General features: G+C 38.6%; 2 protein-coding genes across 3 annotated transcripts in view; one reads left to right on the top strand and one right to left on the bottom strand.

Annotated features, from left to right (window-relative positions):
- LOC138753736 (galectin-related protein A) overlaps positions 1-20,745 on the bottom strand; it is a 55,413-nt gene extending 34,668 nt beyond the window's left edge. The window contains exon 1 of one of the 2 annotated variants that reach the window (XM_069917087.1): positions 20,641-20,745. In XM_069917087.1, the coding sequence (XP_069773188.1) occupies positions 20,641-20,730 (90 nt within the window). In that variant the 5' untranslated portion in view covers positions 20,731-20,745. Of the gene's footprint in view, positions 1-19,872; positions 20,313-20,640 lie in introns of those variants that run through there. The other variant, XM_069917089.1, reaches the window with a different exon arrangement.
- zfyve26 (zinc finger, FYVE domain containing 26) overlaps positions 20,363-21,332 on the top strand; it is a 109,393-nt gene continuing 108,423 nt past the window's right edge. Inside the window, 1 exon segment of the mRNA XM_069917086.1 lies at positions 20,363-20,465. The gene's annotated coding sequence lies outside the window, so the exon portion shown is untranslated.

Here is a 21,332-nt window from a genome sequence, read left to right as displayed (position 1 = left end):
CAACAGGGCCAGGTCATGTTGTGCTCATTGTGAGGGGGCTCCTAAACTCTTCCTTGATATCTAGCATACACACACAAACAGACACATATACACACGTAAATTCGCACTTAGTTGGGCTTTATTTGACTAATGTGTTGCATTATTAGTAGTTATTATTAAATATAGTGGGGTTTTTTTAAAAAAAAGAATGACACTGCCTTGGTGAATTTCCATTGCTGCTAATCTGCAACATAACATTACACACACATTTCCCCCTCCCCCCCACATTGACTCCATCAATACTTCCTGCTGCCTTATAAAAGCAGCCAACTCATTAAAATCCTACCCTGTCCACACTCTTTACCTTCCTCCTGTCAGGAAGAAGCACCACCATACTCAATGACAGTTTCTTTCTTGAGATTATCATACTCCTGAATGAACCTTGTAGTGCGTGTCGAAAGAACCAAAGACTTGTTGATCCAAACCAAGGCTTTTATTAACTAAAAGACTGGAGCATATCACAAGTAGGTCGACCAGTCCAGAATGACCTGGTCTGGCTAGGAGCAATCCTTTAAGACCTGCCAGTAGGTGTGGCTACACTCTCAGCCAATCACAGTCATCCTAAACTACCATCTGTACATATGTACATATACACATTGGTGATAGAATCTGTACTATCACAAACCTCACTTGAGTAACACTTCTGTTTTGCTTGCTAAGTTATGCATCACTGCTCGCAAAACAAGTTTTCTGACTTTGTCTTGATATATATATAATAATAAATTTAAACTTATTCTGTTTCAAATAGTTAATCATGATGGAGAACAAGTGAGAGTATAGTACTGATATCTGTAGCACCTCACCAAAGACACTTAAATCTTTCTCCTTATTTTCTAGCCATTAATTATTCCTTAATCAAAGTGAAAATGTCATTTCAAATCCCATATGCTCAAATTTTAAGAATAACCTTTTGGGTGGCGCCTTATTGAAACCTAATGTAAGTCCAAATCTAACATACCAACTGGTTTCCCTTTATCTATTCTACTTGTTACAACCACAAAAAATCTTACCAATATACTAAATATGATTTCCATTTCATAAATCCATGTTGACTCTGCTTAGTCTACTGGTACTTTCCAAGTGTTCTGTTGCCGCTTCAATAATAGATTGTAGCAATTTTCTACATCTGATTTTAGTTTAACTGGTTCCTATTTTCTTGTGCCTATTTTCTTAAATAGTGGAATTATATTTGTAATATTTCAATCTGCTGTTCTGTGTGTATAATAATACACTAAAAAATGTAGGCAACACCCATCTTGACTTTCCAAGAAAATATCATAATTGAGTCCTTAGGACCAATATTGAGCAGTAACTTCACTGATTGGACTACCTAAATATATAAGAACAACTCAAGAGGATGATGGAATACTCTCCATTTTACAGGATGGTATGGCTCCACTGACATGAGACACTGGCAACAACCAGAACCAAGGAACATGTTCATTTGGCACATATCCATTGTAAACATTCTCTGCTAAGTTACCAACCAACCATGGCATCCACCATATTAACTGCAACAATTTGCAGCAATTCTTCAGTGGGATCTCCCTTCTCCTTGACCTCTATGACCTGGATTAAAGATTTTTTTTACACAATGCTATTTTCTGAGGATTGTCTTCCAAGTCACATATAACCTTTTGGAAATGTTTGCTGATATTAGTCAAAATTCATGAACTTTCTGCAATGGACTAGCCATCATGATGGATGGTCTTTCACTTCCAACCTCTCATTATTTATAACTTGTATATGAAAGAAAGCAATAGTTTAGAGAGTTTTTGTGGCAGATAAGCTGAGGTGGAAGTAGAGTCAAGTTGTGCTACAGGCATGGAAGTATTTTTTTCTTTATGAGTAAATGGATATGTGATCCAAAGCTAATTTTATCACCCAAGGTTACATTAACATTACAGATTCAGAAAATTGCAATGGAAAGCAAACAAGAACTTGGATTTATAAAGTGGTGATGCACGTTTTCATTATGTCTGTCATTACTGCTACCATTATTTTTCTTGAACCTGAGAAATAATTTTAGTTATTAAAACATGACAATTTTTCCAACACATCTGTCCTAAATATTTCATGCTTCCCTGTTTTTAATTCTGTAGAGCAATGCAATTTCTGAGATTCTTTATTTTCCCTTGATTGTCAAAAGAAATATCTGAAGAGGTCTTCCAATGTAACATGCCTTAACTATACAGGCAAACATAGCATTATTGTAAGAGAGTGGTGCAATTTGTGGGTATAAAATGGTACCATAAAAATGAATTCAGCATTTTATTTGTTGATTTCACTCCATTGATTTTAAAAGGAAACACATATCTGTCTCAATCACAGAGGTTTGCAAACAAAAACTACGACCACTCATGTCATCAATTCCTAAATTCATATGCCACATTGATTAACATGTCACAGACATAAGAAATTTTCTTTTGGTTGATGAGCACTGTGTGACAAATCTCCGGTGATGCTGAGGATGTTATAAAGTGTGCAAGATAAATATGAAATAATTAAAGGGCCAGTGTATCTACGAAATATGTAGCATGCAAAATATTGATAAGTTCCTTTAAAGGAGAACTTAGAAAAATCATGCAGGAGGGCATCAGGGAATAAATTAATTTTACACTAAATTCTAGATCCAGTCAAATCTCTTGCAGAATCCATTAAATACTGAGGACAACGAAACATACATGAAAATTAACCTGAGACCATTAAATGTTTGCAGTGCACCAGGACCAGATGGGATTCAAAGTAAAAACACAATGCTGGAGAAACTCAGCAGGTCAGACAGTGTACTTTATACTGCAAAGATAAAGATACATAACCAACGTTTCGGGATTCATCAAGGTATGGAAAAATGTAGGCATCAAACAAAATGGGATACACATAGGATCCCTTTAGGAAATGAGTGAGAAAATATACAAGGCTCTTGTTGGTATTTTCCAGTTGTTCAAAAATGCTGAGACTATTACGTGATAACTCTAACTTCAAATGGAATTAAAGAACACAGATAGATTTGTATTTGTGTAGCCAAGGATGTCTCTGGTGTGGTCTATTAGGATGTTTTACAATATTAAATGCCCTACATCAGTGGTTCTCAACCTTTTTCTTTCCATTCACATATCACTTTAAGTATTCCCTAAGCCATCGATGCTCTGTGATTAGTAAGGGAATGCTTAAGGTGGTATGTGAATGGGAAGAGAAGGTTGAGAACCACTGCTCTAGACACAATTGTTATGAAATATTTTGCTCGAGAAAAAATGTCATTGGCCCATTTCCTTTGGATTTATGAAATCGTGCACATTACGAGTCAATTAGGTATGATTAAAACAGTAGTTTTCAAACTTTTTTTTCCACTCACATACCACCTTAAGCAATCCCTTACAAACCACAGAGCACTGATGGCATAGGGAATACTTAAAGTGGTATGTGAGTGGAAAGAAAAAGATTGAGAACTACTGTGCAACATAAATGCATGGTTGTTTGAGCAAAAATAATTTTTAACTTTTTTATTATTTGTTATTAAGGGTACACAGTATTATGATTATTTTTGCAAACTGATGGTTCACGACAACTCTTATCTTGTCTATTTTAATGAATAAAGATAGCCAAGGTAATAGGAACATCCAAAACAATGTGCATTTTCATTTGGTCCAGTGCTTGTGTGAATATTAACATCAGATTCTGTTCCATCCAGAATTATAACATTCTTGTTTCCCACTGGTAATAGGAACATCCAAAACAACGTGCATTGAATTGTTCTGTTCAGCATGTTATTTTAAAAATTCCAATAAAATGTAAGAGACATGCTCTGCAAAGGATGCAATTAGCCAGATTAACAATTTATAGATGGGGTAAATCTATCAGCAAAATAGAATTAAATATTATATAAAAATGGAAATTCCTGTTTCATGTCTAGAAAATATTTAAGGAAATTAGAAAACATTTCTCTGTTTTATCTCAGTAGTAGAACATAAAGCTCAGATTACTCAGTCTGTAACTTGGCCTATTTTCTAGCCCAGCTCACATTTCTTTAAACTCAGAATGAAAACCCATGAATCTACAGTTAAAGCAATATTATTGAGAGCCCTTGATTAGAAATAAAATAAAACAATAAAAATTCAAAATCCTGATCAGGATTTGACAAGAGTGAAGATAATGGTTTAATCTAATGCAGATCTTTCCTAGAAACTAGCAACAAATGAAAGCTTATTTTATGGGAACAATCTTTTTTGACAATACTCAACTCTAAATCAGTGCTGTGTCTGGTTTCTCATTATTGGTCTCTTCATATCACCATACCAAATTCATCTTTTTCAGGATATTATACTAATTTTCCTCAGTGTTATTTGGCTCATGTGTCACTCAGCTGTTGGACACTGATATTTCCTGTCCTTCTTTCCTTAGTTCAACTGCTCTGTTGTTGATTTGATTTTTACCAGTGTTATCTTTCCCTGCATGTTGTATTGATTCATCACATTCATATTTCTGATCAATTTTGCCTGTTATTACCTCACAATTAAAAGCTTTAAATGATCCTTCTGTACTTCCTGCACTCATTTTTACTTCTTTATGGTAACAGATCCTTTCAGCACTCAAGCCAGTGCTGCCCAAATACATCCAAATGACTTACACGCCCAGTATGTTTTGAACAGTGGGAGGAAACTGGAGCACCCAGAGGAAATCCATGCAGACAGGGGGAGAATGTGCAAACTCCTTACAGATAGCATGGGATTCGAACCCTGATTGGTACCTGGCACTGTAACAGCATTGTATTAACCACTATGCCAACTTTGCTGCGCTTTTAGGATTGGTGCAGTAGTTTCAAAATATTTAAGAAAAACACTTTCCTTCCTTTCTTGTTATTGTTATATTAATAACCTTAATAACAAGTATCTTTTCATTTGGCCCAGGGCTTGTGTGAATATTAACATCAGATTCTGTTCCATCCAGAATTATAACATTCTTGTTTCCTACTGGTGATCATAAAACTATCTCAGCTTTAAGTTAGATGGAATTTGTCTCTTGTTTCATCTTAAACGGAAATTCTTCTTTTGGTATATAAAAATTGATATAATTACTCTGTTGATAAATAGTTGAAACGTGTGATTCATGCTCACATGCAGATCACATTTGACTGGGTCTGGAAACCAATTCTTGTGAAATGGCACTTAAAGTGGAAAACAAGAATTTACACTCTTAGGATTAGTGATTACAACCGTTATTGGAAAACAAAATTTGTGATACTTAAAATGGTCTACCATGAACCAATGGCTTTAAGTGTGTCATGTATAAGTGTTTCATACAATTTAAAGTAGAAAAATTATGACATTTTTATTGATGAGTGAGACCCCAAAGCCAGATTTGCATAAATTTAAGGTGAGATGGGAGTCCGTGTCAGGGAAGTTTGTTTGCTATTATCAATGTCAGGTATAAATTGGGCCATTATAATTTTCTCCATCAACTGTACTTCACCCCACAGAAATTACACCATATAAACCTGAATTATCAGAGATATGTTTTAGGTGTGGTATAGAGGTTGGTTCCTTTTTACATTCTACCTGGCTTTGCACAAAGGTGAGGCCCTTATGCTATGACCTCTGCGACACTCTAACCAAGATCACGGAAGTCACCTTCCAAGTAGACCCAGAGCTTTGTCATCTGGGGAACTTTACCATGGTTGGTACATCACTAATTCTCAAATAAAATTCACAGAAATTGCCTTAGGTGTGGCCAGGAAGTGCACAGCAGTAATATGGAAGTCTGCCTACCATCTACTCATGGATAGGTGGTCTTCGGAGATGAATAGCTGCATCCCACTTGAAAAGGTCACGTACAATCTCAGAAGGGGATATAACACCTTCCTAAAAATATGGCAGCCTTATTTAGAGCATATTGGTACCTTACTGATGCCAATATAGGGTTACAATTGCTACTGGCTAGCCAGTAGACTTCTGTAAAGATTTTAACACTGTGGTATTATCAAGTCTCCATATATTTTACTGAACACACTGACAATGGGATGCTTATTTTTGTTTCTTTTTCTTTGTTCTTTCTGTGTTTAATAGGACTTATATAGAGGGGAGGAGTTGAGGGAGGGGTTCTCTTGATTTTTTGTATTTGGTATGAATATTGATTGTTAAATATATTTAAAATAAATAAAATATTGCAAAATAAAGAAAAATGGTGACCAAATATGTAATCTTTATCCTAATCACATCTGTGATCAATTAACTTATCTCATCTCAGTGATTAATCCTGAGACCAACGTGAATTCTATGGCTTAATTAATGCAATGTCCATTATATTTATCCAGAGCCAACAGTAATATGCAATATATTGGTATATAATTTTTTTTTAAATATTCTTGAACTTGTGATTTATATAATCTGGCATATAAATTATCAGGCCATCTTTCAGAACGAATGTGAAATTGGTCACTAATTTTGTCAAATATAAACACCTTGACAATAAAATTTCAGAAAGATTGATGCCTACTGTCTTCTATTCTCACCATAAACTCTATCCCATAGCTACTGATTCCTGCTATCTTCATGCTCTCCTCTTGAAACTATAAGAAACAGTTTTTTTTTAATGTGGGAAAAATATCTGGTTTTATGAAACAATAGAAATTGTAAATACTTGGCAAGTCAGGCAGAGAAAAGGAGCTAATGTTTCAGGTCAATGACTATTGCTTGGAATTCATCAGGATTTGGTCTTCAACCTGAGAGGTTAATAACTCTGTTTCTCTCTATACAGGTACTGCCTAATCTGTTTTTTTTTAACTTTATTTATTCGTTCAAAAAACAAATAATGTATGACATATACAACAATTAACCATAAACATGAACGTAATTTTATATATATATATAAAAAAAAAAGAACCCCCCCCCCCCCCACCTTCAGCAAACTCTCCTAAGGAGTGCCTAATCTGTTGAATATTTCTAGTATTTCCTGTTTTTATTTCAGATTTCCAACGTGTCCATCTTTCCAAGTCTGTCACATTATACTGAGATGAGCTTTGGATTACATACATTTACCATAACTAATGTAACATTATCCAATTGCCCCTTGCTCACTTCATTAACTGCAGAAGCATTCATTCAACCCTTTGTTACTTCCTGACTGGAATATTGGAATGGCTTGCTTGCCCCATCCTACATATGGTAAATCAGAGGTTATCCCAAAACTCGTATTTTAACTCACATCATGTTCCATGCCACTGCGCTTGGTAGTTTACATTGACTCCTAATTAGGTAACACATTTTAAAATTCTCACTTTTGTTTTTAAATATCCCCTTGGCTTTGGTGCTTTTTATCTCGATAACAATTCCACCTCTATAACTGTCCCACATTTCTCAAATTTTGATAATTTCCTGATAAATCACACTTTAAATGTCAGCCATGTATTCAGCTGCTCAGATCTTCTCTGAAATACCTGATCTAGACTTTTCACCCGCTCCATCTCTCTTTCCTTCTTTAAGTTACTCTTCAAATCTTTTTTTTAAAACCTAACTTTTGGATATCTGCCTCAATATGTGTGTGGTACCAATTTTTGTTTGATGTCCATCTTGGGACATTTTTCTGCTTTAAAGTCGGTTATAAATACATGATGTAATTGGAGCATGGGCTAATGGTTTCAAAAACAAAGAGATGATTGAAAAAATACAACACAGATATTTCTTAAGTACTAAAGTAGAACTAGAACTGGTTAAGCAAGAAAGTCTGCAGATGCTCTAATACACAGAAGTACTGGAAAAATTCAGGTCATGCAGCAATCTTCACAGCAAAGAAACATAACCAATATTTCAGAGCTGAACCCTTCATCAAGATATGAGGAAAAAGAAGGAAGGTGCATGAATAAAATGGTAGGGGTATTCCAGCGCTTGCCTGCTCATACCTTGAATAAGGGCTCATGCCCAAACTGTTAATTATGTATCTTTGTCATAAAGAATGCTGCGTGACCTGTCGAGTTTCTCCAGTATTTCTGTATATTAAACTAGAATTAGTTATTTTCCTGTTCATATATAAACCTTGACAGCTGTCAGTGAACAGGAAAATGGAAGATCTTTAAAAATAAAAATTAAATAAATGGTGCAAGCAGAAGAAATATATAAGGCACCTGAAAGTCAATTTTACAATTTTGAAAATGCATGAGGCAATCACTATCTATATTAAAACAATGCATTCATGTTTTATGTGTAACTCTTTCACTAGAATTCTGTAACTCCAAAATGAAACAGAACTTGCCAGGAAAACAGTAAAACATTCACCATCAAAAAAACAAAAACTCTTTTAAGTATTAAAGCTACATTTGGAAATAATACCAGATAAATTAGGAGCTTAAGTGCCCACCAATAAAACCATTTTTGATATTGGAAAAGCGACAAGGGAGTCCACAGATATAAGCCAGTTCTGTCTGCAGTAAACGGAGTCATTTCTACTGGGGAGGTGAAAGGACGCTGGCAGTGAGAAGGGACAAACAAAAAAGAGTATCATTTGCAGCCTGAACTTACAGAGATATTTTCATGGGCACTGAGCCAAATGTTGATGAGAATATAATGTTGTGAGTCACAATTATTTATTTTCAGTTAAAAGCAGAAACAGCAAAAATGTACATGGTGCTTAATTTTCCCATGCTATGTTGTCTGAAGAAATATTTCTGGTCTAAAATGCTGCGTTTTAGAAAATTCACTTCCAATTATAGTAATGTTAAATGCTATTATTCTATTTGGCAGGATATCAAGTGTGTTTGTACAAAGAGAAACTTCAAACTAAAAGTAGTTACTAAGTGCCGCCATTGAGGCCTTTTCCAAAAGGTTTTCCATGACTAATACGTTGACATGTCTAACCACTTCTTGCATTGCATATATAGCGACTACTTTCATCTTCTGCCATGTGCTTATTTATTTCTCCAGCTTTTCTGTGAACAATTTTCTGACATTTACTTATCATAACTGAAAAATAATATCATTGCTTGAGGCAAAGTTTGTAACATGTGATTAGTCTTGCCTCATGATGGAACAGTTCCATCAGCAGGAAAAGGTCCTGATGTGACGTCTAAAAGACAGTAAATTCATGGTCTGAAATGAGGTGAAAATGCTGTGATAAGGATAAAAATGTGTTTGAAAGGAATGTATTAAAAGGTGTTTATAAAATGTCTTCAAAAGGTGCCTAAAACAGTAGAAACTCATAAAAGGGTTAAAATGTCAAAATGTTTTAATTCATTCAATGTTAATTTCATTCTTTATGGGTGAGAATGGGACCATAATAGTATTATAGTGTCTCCGCCCACATTACCCAGAGGGAATTGTGGTATGTACCTCATTCAAGTAAACGCTCCCACTGAGAAAACATCACCCAATCACTCTCCCCATTTTCAGGGGCATCACAGTGATACTTCCTTAAAGGGAGGTTGATTATGAGCTGAGGCCGAGATTGCTGTCACACTCTTTCATAGAAAATCCAGTACTTATCCACTGTCCATAAAAATGACTAATTGTTGATTTTCCATCTCACTCTTCTTAGATGAACGAAATTGTATTTTCAGTGCTGCTGTCATAGCAACTCCACCCCAGAACCAACCTAATTTTCTCCATATGATTTTGGCACTTCCCCAACCATCGACCTCTGGATGGTTCTATTTCCTTTGATCTTCCTTCTCTATCCTATCATCTTTCCATTCCTCAATTCATGATGATATTATCAATTTCCTATCACAACTGCATCTAGAAAACAATACATTAATCTGTATGTATAAGGGAAAAACTAATCTGGCAACACAATGGGATTGATTGGGTAAGGATCACTGCCCATAATTCTGGTTTTCCTCCTACATCCCAAAGACATGTTGGTTTGTCAGTTAATTGACTATTGTAAATTCCTCATTACTGTAGGTGACTAGTAGAATCAGGGGAAGGCTGATGAGCATGTTGAAAGAATAAAGAATGGGGTAATGTAGGATTAATATAACTGGGTGGTTGATGGACAGGATATCTTTCTCTAACTTTGCAATAGTGTGTAGGGTCCAGAGTAGGTTGGGATTGGAAGTTTAGGCAGTAATTCCCAAGTTTCCTGTAACATGACTGTTTAAAAATCTGTGGACATTTGAGTCAGCTTGTTTATCACTGAGTCAATGTGGTGGTGATGCAGGCAGGGGAAGGGAAGACAAATAATAGGAATCATTGCTTTAATCTATAGTGCAAACCTACTCTGCAGAAAGTAGAAGCATGTAGCATTGTATAATTGAAAGCCAAATGATTTTTGAAATTGTAACCAACATATTACAGACAATAGTGTCATATAACAAGTTTAAGAATATCTTCACACAAAGAGCTCCTGAAGATAGTATGAAGGATTTGCCATTGGCTGCAGGTTGTAGGACTCAAAGTTTAGTATCTAGAAGAAGCTTGCTCAGGAATTTGGCAACATAAAGCACATCTTTAGATAACAAAATGATTTTCTAATTTGGAAATTAGGAATCATATTTCCTGCATTGAGAACCTGATGCAATTCTTGAAAGGAATCAACAGAGTAGATATGGAGAACAGCTGTTCTTATGTATCTTAACCTGTTAAGTATTTCCAACATATTCTGTTTTTATTGGAGATAACATTTCCATAGAGACAGAATTGGGGGCTGCAAGTGAGATAAATTGAGTTGGGAATTCAGAATGAATTTCGTTACCTAGTAAGTGCTGAGAATGCAGAACTTGCTACAACAAGCAGATGAAATAAATACCAAAGATAAATATAACAAGGACTAGAATTGTGTATAACCCTTTAAATGGACCTGCTGGGCAGAAACATCTGTATCAGTGCTGCACATTGGAGTCATTGAAAGAAGCAGCACAGAAATAGATCTTACAGCTCAATGAGTCTGCACTGACCATCACAATTGGCCATGGCTATCCCTTGAGGTTGAGGATGATGGACATCAATTAATTTTCCAAAGCGAAGATGCCTGTGTGTGCATTTGCTTAACGTGCACTTAATGTTGCCGTAGGTGATGCCGGTAGAGGACCCATGATTCGGAGCCGAACAGGAGTGTGGGTATGACAACGGCTCTGTATACGCTTATCTTTGTGAGGATTTTCAGTTGGTTGTTTTTCCAGACTCTTTTGTGTAGTCTTCCAAAGGCGCCATTTGCCTTGGCGAGTCTGTTGTCTATCTCGTTGTCGATCCTTGCATCTGATGAAATGGTGCAGCCAAGATAGGTAAACTGGTTGACCGTTTTCAGTTTTGTGTGCCCGATGGAGATGTGGGGGGCTGGTAGTCATGGTGGGGAGCTGGCTGATGGAGGACCTCTGTTTTCTTCAGGCTGACTTCCAGGCCAAACATTTTGGCAGTTTCCGCAAAACAGGACGTCAAGCGCTGAAGAGCTGGCTCTGAATGGGCAACTAAAGCGTCATCGTCTGCAAAGAGTAGTTCACGGACAAGTTTCTCTTGTGTCTTGGTGTGAGCTTGCAGGCGCCTCAGAGAGACTTGGCGCCTCACAGTTCGGCAGGCAGCAACCTCCTTTGAAGAAGACCGCAGAGCCCACCTCACTGACAAAAGGCAAAGGAGGAAAAACCCAACACCCAACCCCAACCAACCAATTTTCCCCTGCAACCGCTGCAACCGTGTCTGCCTGTCCCGCATTGGACTTGTCAGCCACAATCGAGCCTGCAGCTGACGTGGACTTTTACCCCCTCCATAAATCTTCGTCCGCGAAGCCATGCCAAAGACTTAATGTTGCTCTTCAAGAAGCACACAATTCTTCCAAATCAATCAACTAATTCCAATGTCATGGAAACCATGACGATTGGAGCTGATGGATTTTTTGCAGCCTTCATCTGCCTTCACAGCCATTGAGTTTGAAGTAACTTTGTCCGCCTGTTCCACCGTGGAGTTCTTGGTTGGATTGTTCTTTGTTAGGGACCTCAGGACCACACAAACTTCTCTACCACAAGGGGACAATCCATGGTGATTCACACTAATCCTACATGGATTCTTTTTTAATTCTCCCCACTTTCTCAATTGATTGTAAAATTCACTTTTTGTAATGCTGTGAATTGGTTTACAGGTGCTGAGTTACAACACACTTCACAACAGTAAAATCTTAAATTTCACATTTACCAGTGCTTGAATTGATACAGCTCAAATCATACTTCATCAAATGGATTGTCTCTTGCAGGCAAAGAAAGATTCTCAGATATAACCAGAATTATAGCCATATCTGTATAGGATTTAGAAAAGTCTTTGAAATAAAAAAAATAAATCCTACCTTAATTGTACTGGAACTGCAGTTATTTGATAATTAGATTCCAAGATTCCTTTATTGTCATTTCTTCTTTTTTTCTTCTTATTCTTTTCTTTGGCTTGGCTTCGCGGACGAAGATTTATGGAGGTTAAATGTCCACGTCAGCTACAGGCTCGTTTGTGGCTGACAAGTCCGATGCGGGACAGGCAGACACGGTTGCAGCGGTTGCAGGGGAAAATTGGTTGGTTGGGGTTGGGTGTTGGGTTTTTCCTCCTTTGTCTTTTGTCAGTGAGGTGGGCTCTGTGGTCTTCTTCAAAGGAGGTTGCTGCCCACTGAACTGTGAGGCGCCAAGACGGACGGTTTGAGGCAATATCAGCCCACTGGCGGTGGTCAACGTGGCAGACACCAAGAGATTTCTTTAGGCAGTCCTTGTACCTCTTCTTTGGTGCACCTTTGTCACGGTGGCCAGTGGAGAGCTCGCCATATAACACGATCTTGGGAAGGCGATGGTCCTCCATTCTGGAGACGTGACCCACCCAGCGCAGCTGGATCTTCAGCAGCGTGGACTCGATGCTGTCGGCCTCTGCCATCTCGAGTACTTCGATGTTAGGGGTGAAGTCGCTCCAATGAATGTTGAGGATGGAGCGGAGACAACGCTGGTGGAAGCGTTCTAGGAGCTGTAGGTGATGCCGGTAGAGGATCCATGATTCAGAGCCGAACAGGAGTGTGGGTATGACAACGGCTCTGTACACGCTTATCTTTGTGTGTTTCTTCAGTTGGTTGTTTTTCCAGACTCTTTTGTGTAGTCTTCCAAAGGTGCTATTTGCCTTGGCGAGTCTGTTGTCTATCTCGTTGTCAATCCTTGCATCCGATGAAATGGTGCAGCCGAGATAGGTAAACTGGTTGACCGTTTTGAGTTTTGTGTGCCTGATGGAGATGTGGGGGGGCTGGGTGTCATGGTGGGGAGCTGGCTGATGGAGGACCTCAGTTTTCTTCAGGCTGACTTCCAGGCCAAACATTTTGGCAGTTTCCGCAAAACAGGACGTCAAGCGCTGAAGAGCTGGCTCTGAATGGGCAACTAAAGCGGCATCGTCTGCAAAGAGAAGTTCACGGACAGGTTGCTCTTGTGTCTTGGTGTGAGCTATGCCTGCCATAAGGCAGATAAAGAGTTGCCATTAATTTTGCCTGGTGCCCCTTACAGAGATAGAGAAGCAAAACAGAACCCTTTCAGAGACACTGAGTGTCCAAGGATTTGCCTCTGCATCTGCGCAGGCATACTAGCTCCAGATCCAAACCTCCAATATGATTGGGAAGCCTGCAGTACCCAAGGCCCTTCGGGAGCCATTCTTGCCCTCAGCAGCCTCTCATATTCCAGTTCCAACACCTGGTTCCCATGAGCCAGTCTCCAGTAGCCTGCAGACTGTGTGTCCTATGGCTGCAAGTTGCCAGCGGCCCACAGCCTAGGGAGTCCTTAAGCTGCTGAACACATCGCTAGTCTGCTGCTATGTTCAATGCCCTGTAGAGTCATCCCTATGCTTCTTCACGGGGGATGGATAACCAGAACTATTACTAAAAATTATAATCATTTGTTTAAAGAGAATTTTCTTACTTTAATGAACTATGTTAAGTAGTCTTTAGCTCAATGGTCTCCTCTCTCAATGTCCCTTAATTTTATTAAAGATGAATATTTTACCCAAGTTTTTATACATTTTTCAAGCTGTTCCTGTTTTTGTTCCCAAAACTTTTTTTGATTCACTTGACTCAATTATTTCCTCATATATTTGGAAAAATAAATATCCTCGTCCTTTTAAAGTCTTTCTTCATGTGGCATTACCTCATTTTAGATTTTACTATTGGGCAGCTAATATTAGATGTATCATTTTTTCGATTCATTATAAGGATAGAATGGATGCTTCTAACTGGATTAATTTAGAAATTAACTCTACTAAAAAATATACTCTTATTTCGATACTTGGAATATCATTAACTTTTTCTGCTTCCAAATTAACCGATAATTTTGTTAAGCATACTTTGAGAATTTGGTTTCAATTTAGAACATTTTTTGGTATCATAGATTTTTACTTGCTAGCCCTATGTTACCTAATTATTTTTTCCACCTTCTGCACAAGATTCTGCTTTTTGTGAATCTTTTTAAGATTTATTTATTGATAATAATTGAGCTTAATTTGAACAACTATCTCTTAAATTTAAGATACCCAAGCATCATTTCTTTAAAATAGCTACAAATTAGGAGTTTTTTGAATTCTGTTGTGTTGAGACTTCCTCAAGACCTTATTATAAATATGATAGGGATGATCTATAATTTTAAACCAAATCAAAAAAAGATCCTTATCAGTTATATATGATTTATTATTAAAGTGCTGGGATAATTCCCTAGATAAGATTAAAAAAATTATAGGAACAAGATCTTCAACTTTCATTTTCGGATATGACATGGGATCTTTTTTAAAATTGGTAACTTCATCTTCTTTGTATGCCCACCATTCGCTTTTACAATTTAAAGTATACATCGAGCTTACTTCTCTGAAGTTCAATTGACTAAATTTTTCTCTAACATTTCCTTGAAATGTGACAGGTGTAGTAAGACTGAAGAAGGTCCTTTGCTACATATGTTTTGGCCTTTTTCCATTTTTTGAGAAGATAGCTTTCGTACCTTATCTTTAGTTCTAAATGTGAATCTGATACCTAATCCTATAATTGCCCTTTTTGGATCAACTCAGACAACTGATTTGAATTAAACCATGTCTCAATCCCATGTAGTCTCTTTAGCCTCTCTTATTGCTAGATGTTTAATACTGATGAGATGGTATGATGCTGTCTTCCTACTCATACTCAATGGTTATGATGGCATACCTAACATTTGAAAAAAATCAGATGTTCTTCTCTTGTAATTGATTCAAATTTTCTATGGGGACTTTTATTAATTATTTTTGTAATTTATAAGATCACTTGAATCTTGGTTTGAGAGTATTGGTTACTTTAAATGGTAGTGAAATTATATGTACTTACCAGGTAACATCAGAAGGAGGGGGTAGAATTTGTAGTTCAGTGTTATTGTAATATTTACTTTTTTTAACCTTTTTAAATGAGCCATGTTATAATTGCTTAAGGGTTTACTACTTTTTTCTGTTTGACTGTTATGATATTGAGTTTTATTTTTCTTATATAAAGGTTTTTTCCTGTATATATTTTTCTATATATTACCTTTGATTAATGACTTCTATTGTGGTACTATTTCTGTAAAATCCAATAAATATTGATAAAAAATATATGGCACAGGGTCAGAAAGATCAGAGAGTAAAATGCGTGACTCAAGAATTGGTCTGGGAGAAGTGGGTTCTAATTCATAGGAAAATCACACCAGTATTGGGGAAGAAAAGAGCTGTTCAAGGGTGATGAGCTCCATCTGAACCATGATGGGACCCGGGTCATGGAAAAATCACATAATTAGGACTGTGGATAGAGCTTTAAACTAATAGTGTGTGTGTGTGTGTGTGTGTGTGTGTGTGTGTGTGTGTGTGTGTGTGTGTGTGTGTGTGTGTGTGTGTGTGTGTGTGTGTGTGTGTGTGTGTGTGTGTGTGTGTGTGTGTGTGTGGTCAACAGATTGGAGATGGATGAATAAAGTAAGAGGGAAGTGTGTGGATAAATTCAAGTCATCAAGTCAGTTTTATTTTGTTTGATTGTACGAGTACAACACAACCATACAGCGTTCTGCGGTCCTCAGTGCAAAACATGCTATATATGAAAGACAGGTATTCATCTGTATAAATAAATATTTGTTTCATGAATACGAGAGTCGCAAATGGTTAATGTGAGCAGTTCATTTGGTCTTTCAGCATTCTCACTGCCCATGGGAAGAAGCTGTTCCTCAGCCTGGTGGTTCTGGCTCTGATACTCCTGTATCTTTTTCCTAATGGAAACAGCTGAAAGATGCCATGTGCGGGGTGGAAGAGGCCCTTGATAATTTTATGCGCACTTTTCCCAGTAGATCAAGTCAATGTGATGCAAGGGAGACTCCACTGATCCTCTCTGCCATTCTTATGGTCCTGTAGATTGACTTCTGATCCATTTCTCTGCAGCAATTGTAGCACAGTGTGATGCAGCCAGCCAGGACGCTCTCGATAGAGCTCCTATAGAAGGTTAACATAATGGTGGTTGGTAGCCTTGCTGGCTTCAGTCATCTCAGTAAGTGAAGTCACTGTTGCACTTTCCTGACAAGTGAGGAGATGTTGTGCCCACGATACGTCATTAGTTAAGTGAATATCAAGGAACTTGGTGAACTCCACTCTCTCCACTGCAGAGTGGTTGATGTAAAGTAAAAGCAAAAGCAAAAGTGGATAAATGTCAATTGCAAAAGAGGGAAAGATTATGAGATTTTAAAAGGTCAATGAGCACGAGGGTACTTTACCTGAATGACCAAAGTATTCAAAACAAGGTCAATAAACTCGTGGCACAAATCAGTACAAAGGGGTAAGATTTTGTGGCCAATACAGAAATGTGGTTGCAGGATAGAGAGGACTGGGAATTAAACATCCAATGATATCAAAAAATACGGAAGGTCAGGCAGGAAGATAAGGGAGGTGGGGTGGCACTCTTCATAAACGATGAGATCAGGGAGATAGAGAGAAATGATACAAGATCTAAGGACCAAAATGTTGAATCCATCTGGGTAGAGATTAGGGATAGTAAAGGGAGAAAAAATCTCTGGTGGGAGTTGTCTATAGACCACCCAATAATAACATTAAAATGGCACAGGCAATAAACCAAGAAATATCGGAGGCATGCAAGGATGGAAAAGAGGTTACCATGGGGGACTTTAACTTACACATAGTGTAGGTGAATCAAATTGGTTGAAACAACCTTGAGGAGGACTTCATGGAATGCATCAGTGATAGCTTTCTTGAACAACATAATACTGCACCTACAAGGGAATATGCTACCTTAGATCTAATCCTGTGCAATGGGATAAGTGATCTTGTAGTCAGGGATCCTCCTGGAAAGAGCGATCACAGAATGAATGAGCGAATGAAGAGTGGAATAGTTCAGTCCAGAACCAGCGAATGCCTAAACAAGGGAAATTACAAGGGGATGAGGGAGGTGTTGGCAGTATAGACTGAGAATGCAAACTATATCGAGGGTTTGATAAGGAACACTGGAAGACTTTCAAAGAGATTTTTCACGGTGCTCAACAAAAGTATATTTCAGTTAAAAGCAAGGACTGTAAGGGTGGGTGAGACAGCCACACTTGGATAGCTAAGGAAATAAAGGAAAGCATCAATCTAAAAGCTCATGTGTACAAAGTCGCCAAAGGCAGTGGGAAATTGGAAGATTGGGAAAGCTAAAAAGCAACAAATGACCACAAAGCAGACCATAAAGAAAGGGAAGGTAGATTATGAAAAAAAAATTGGTATAAAATATAAAAACAGACAGTAAAACTTTATATTATATAAAACAGAAAAGGGTGGGTAAAATGAATGTAGGTCCCTTGGAGGGTGAGAAAGGGGAATTTGAAATAGGTAATGAGGAAATAGCAGAAGCTTTAAAAGACTATTTTGGGTCAGTCTTCATGGTGGAGGACATGCCTACCATGCCAAAGGCAGAGGTTATGGATGCGATGGGAAGACATGACCTGGATACAATAGTCATCACTAAAGAAAGGGTGCTGTTCAAAATTGTGGGCCTAAAGATAGATAAGTCCCTATGGTGGAACACAGTAGTGCAGGAGGTGACCTCACTGCATTGTATAGGCTGGCCTGCCTCTGACCCTGTAACTCCTCCCAATAAAGGCTGTTAACCCTAGTCTCCTCCCTCCATACCAGCCTGGATCTGAACCAGCAGCATGTAAAGACATGCCTGATGTTTCAGGTTATTAAAGCCTTTAATCACTTGCTTCACACTTGCTTGTGGTTATTAATCACGCTACAATGTCTTTACAGGCCTGCACTACTGTGTTCCACCCCAGTCCCATTGTCCTGTCGGAATGCATCCCAGGGCACTGAAAGAAATGGCAGAAGTAATAGTTAACATTTTGGTGGTGGATTGGAAGATGGCAAATGTCATGACACTGTTCAAAAAAGGATGTAGGAAAAAGGCAGGTAACGACAGGCCAGTTAAACATCTGCAGTTGGGAAAAAGTTTGAAGTTATGAAAGAAGAAATAGGAAGGCATCTGGAAACACTGAAATTCTTTGAGAATATATTGAGTGGACATAGTTTACTTGGATTTCCAGAAGGCATTCAATAAGGTTTTATATAAAAGGCTTCTTTATAACAAGAGGATGCATAGAGTTAGAGGTGAAGTATTACCATGATAGAGGATTGGTTAACCAATAGAAAGCAAACAGTTGCAATACAGGGAGTTTTTAAAGTTGGCAATCAGTGGTGAGCAGTGTGCCACAGAGGTTGGTACTGGGTCCGCAACAGTTCACAATATATATGAATGATCTAGAAGAGGGGACTGTGTGTCGTGGATCTAAGTTTGCTGATGTCACTAAATTGAGGGGAAAAGCAAATTGTGCAAAGGACACAGAGTCTACAGAGAGATATAGATAGGCTAAGACAATGGGCAACAGTCAGACAAATGGAGTACAATGTCGGTAAATTTGAGGTTATTCAGTTTGGAAGGAAAAATAGAAGATGGATTATTACAGAAATGGAAAGCAATTGCATCATGCTTCTGTGCAGAAAGACTTGGGAATGTTGGTGCATGGAACACAAAAGGTTAGTTTGCAGGTACAGCAGGCCAACCAGAAGGTAAATGGAATGCTGGCCTTCATTGCTGGAGGGATTGTGTTTAGGAGCAGGGAGGTTATGCTGCAGCTGTACAGGGTACAGCTGGTATGGAGGGAGGAGACTAGGGTTAACAGCCTTTATTGGGAGGAGTTACAGGGTCAGAGGCAGGCCAGCCTATAGTGTAGTGAGGTCACCTCCTGCACTACTGTGTTCCACCATAGGGACTTATCTATCTTTAGGCCCACAATTTTGATCAGCACCCCTTCTTTAGTGATGACTATTGTATCCAAGTCATGACTTCCCATCGCATTTGGAGTACTGTGTGCAGTTCTGGTCTCCTTTCTTGAATTATATACTGGCCTTGGAGGCAGTGCAGAGGAGGTTCAATTGATGATTGCAGAGATGAGGAAGTTCGCCTTTGAGCAGAGATTGAATCGTCTGGGTCTGTACTTGCTGGAATTCAGAAGAATGAGGGGTTCATAGAAATGTATAAAATTATGAATAGGTAAGTTGAATAGGTAAGTTGTTCTTGAGGCAAAGCCTCAAGAGTCAGGGTCTTGAGGAGGAACTGCTTTTGCCAGAGGGGTGAATCTGTGGAATTCTCTGCCGATAAAAGCAGTGGATGCGACTTCAGTAAATGTATTTAAGACAAGATTGGATAGATTGTTGCTTTGTGGGGAAATTGAGGGATCGGCGAGAAAAGGCAGGTCGCTGGAAATCAACAGATCAGCTGTCATCTATCTTATTGAATGGTGGAACAGGCTTGACGGGCCTGTTTCTTCTACCCTTGTGTTCAACATTGACACAAATTTGTAACATTTCAGGAAATGCAATGTACTTTAAATACCTTGGATCCCGGAAATGAGTGCATTCTTGATGTGGCAACCTGACAAGTAAGAGTGCGAGATTGCTGCAGCAAAGGTCACATCAGAATTGTTGACCCTTCTAGAACTTTCAGTCTTGGAGACACCCAGAGTTTAAATCCAGCTTCATTTGCTTGAACTTTGAGAAAAGGTACCCTTAAAAAAAATCTCTGACACTTGACCACAAACATCCCATGCACTGGTGTGGAATGACCAGCAGATTGGGAGTGGTACCTCCTTGTATGACAGCACAATTAAATGCAGTACAAACATGGCATCTTTTGGATGCGCTCCGAACGTTTTGGTGTCATAATTTTGAAATAAAAAAGGTGCTGCCCGCGTTATCGGTTGCTCAACCCCCCAAGGCTGATTGAACCCCTCTCCCGCTTCCACCAACGATGCACTCCCGTTTCCACGGCGACCTGCGACCCCTGACCCGAATGGGGGCGATCAGGTGACCGACGGCGTCACGCAAGATGCTGGGCGGAAGCGAAGGATGCGTGGCTGCAAGCGATGGCCTTTTGAACACGGGCTCGTGCGGGCGGCAGGGCCTTTCTGTCTTAGTGAGCCACGGAAAGTAAGGCGCTTGGACTGGCGCCGACAGGCCGGTCGTTTCGGAGAGGGAGGGAGGGATCTCTGCAGGGTGGGGAAGTCGTGGGCCTGTGTGGATATAAAACTGAACTTGCATTATGACTGGACGATTCCAACTGCTGGGAGATGCCGAGGAAATCTTCACAAATTTAAGCGTTTACCAGACTACTTTTCCAATTATGCATCTCTTTTGATCCGACCGATTTCGATGAAGCTTTGATCTGTGCAGCAAATTCCCACTTCACCGTCATGACTCTTTGTGCAGGGTTTTGAGTTGAGGCCCTGGATTGAAGTGAAAGTTGGCAAGTACTCCAAGAGCAGTTCCACAGATAGCAACCTCACCATCCCATTTATTGCCACAATGCACATTGCCGGGACTCCGAACTCTTCCCTCCCACATCTTCCCAAACAAGAGTGCAATTGACAAGAAGATAGGGTGGCTGTGTCAGGGACTAGAAGGCAAAATGGTTTTATACAAATTACTTGCTGTTTATAAGGGTGGAGTTAATTAGGGAATTGCTAAGGAAATTCCTGTGGGGAAAATGATTTGGGTAAAGAACAAAGGTATTTGATGGGATTTTTTATTGTAGAAAGCCAAATGACAGCCTCTGTACCATAATAATTATGTATGATTTAAAAAATAATTTTTGAGAAAATTTGTAAGCATCACATTCAGCTAATTTAATTGAAAACACAAAAGTTGCAAATTAAGTGTCCTGATCTGGATCTGTACTCTCAACAATATGAGTAGTATAATCATTTTGTGATTGTTGCAATTACTTAATGGGGTGGGGGGGAGTTGCCAAATTTATGAATTAGCTGTTAGTCGTTAAAATCTCCATTCAGTGCCCTG

The sequence above is a fragment of the Narcine bancroftii genome, chromosome 2 (assembly GCF_036971445.1).
Source record: "Narcine bancroftii isolate sNarBan1 chromosome 2, sNarBan1.hap1, whole genome shotgun sequence".
NCBI lineage: Eukaryota > Metazoa > Chordata > Chondrichthyes > Torpediniformes > Narcinidae > Narcine > Narcine bancroftii.
This window is presented reverse-complemented; position numbering and strand designations above follow the sequence as displayed.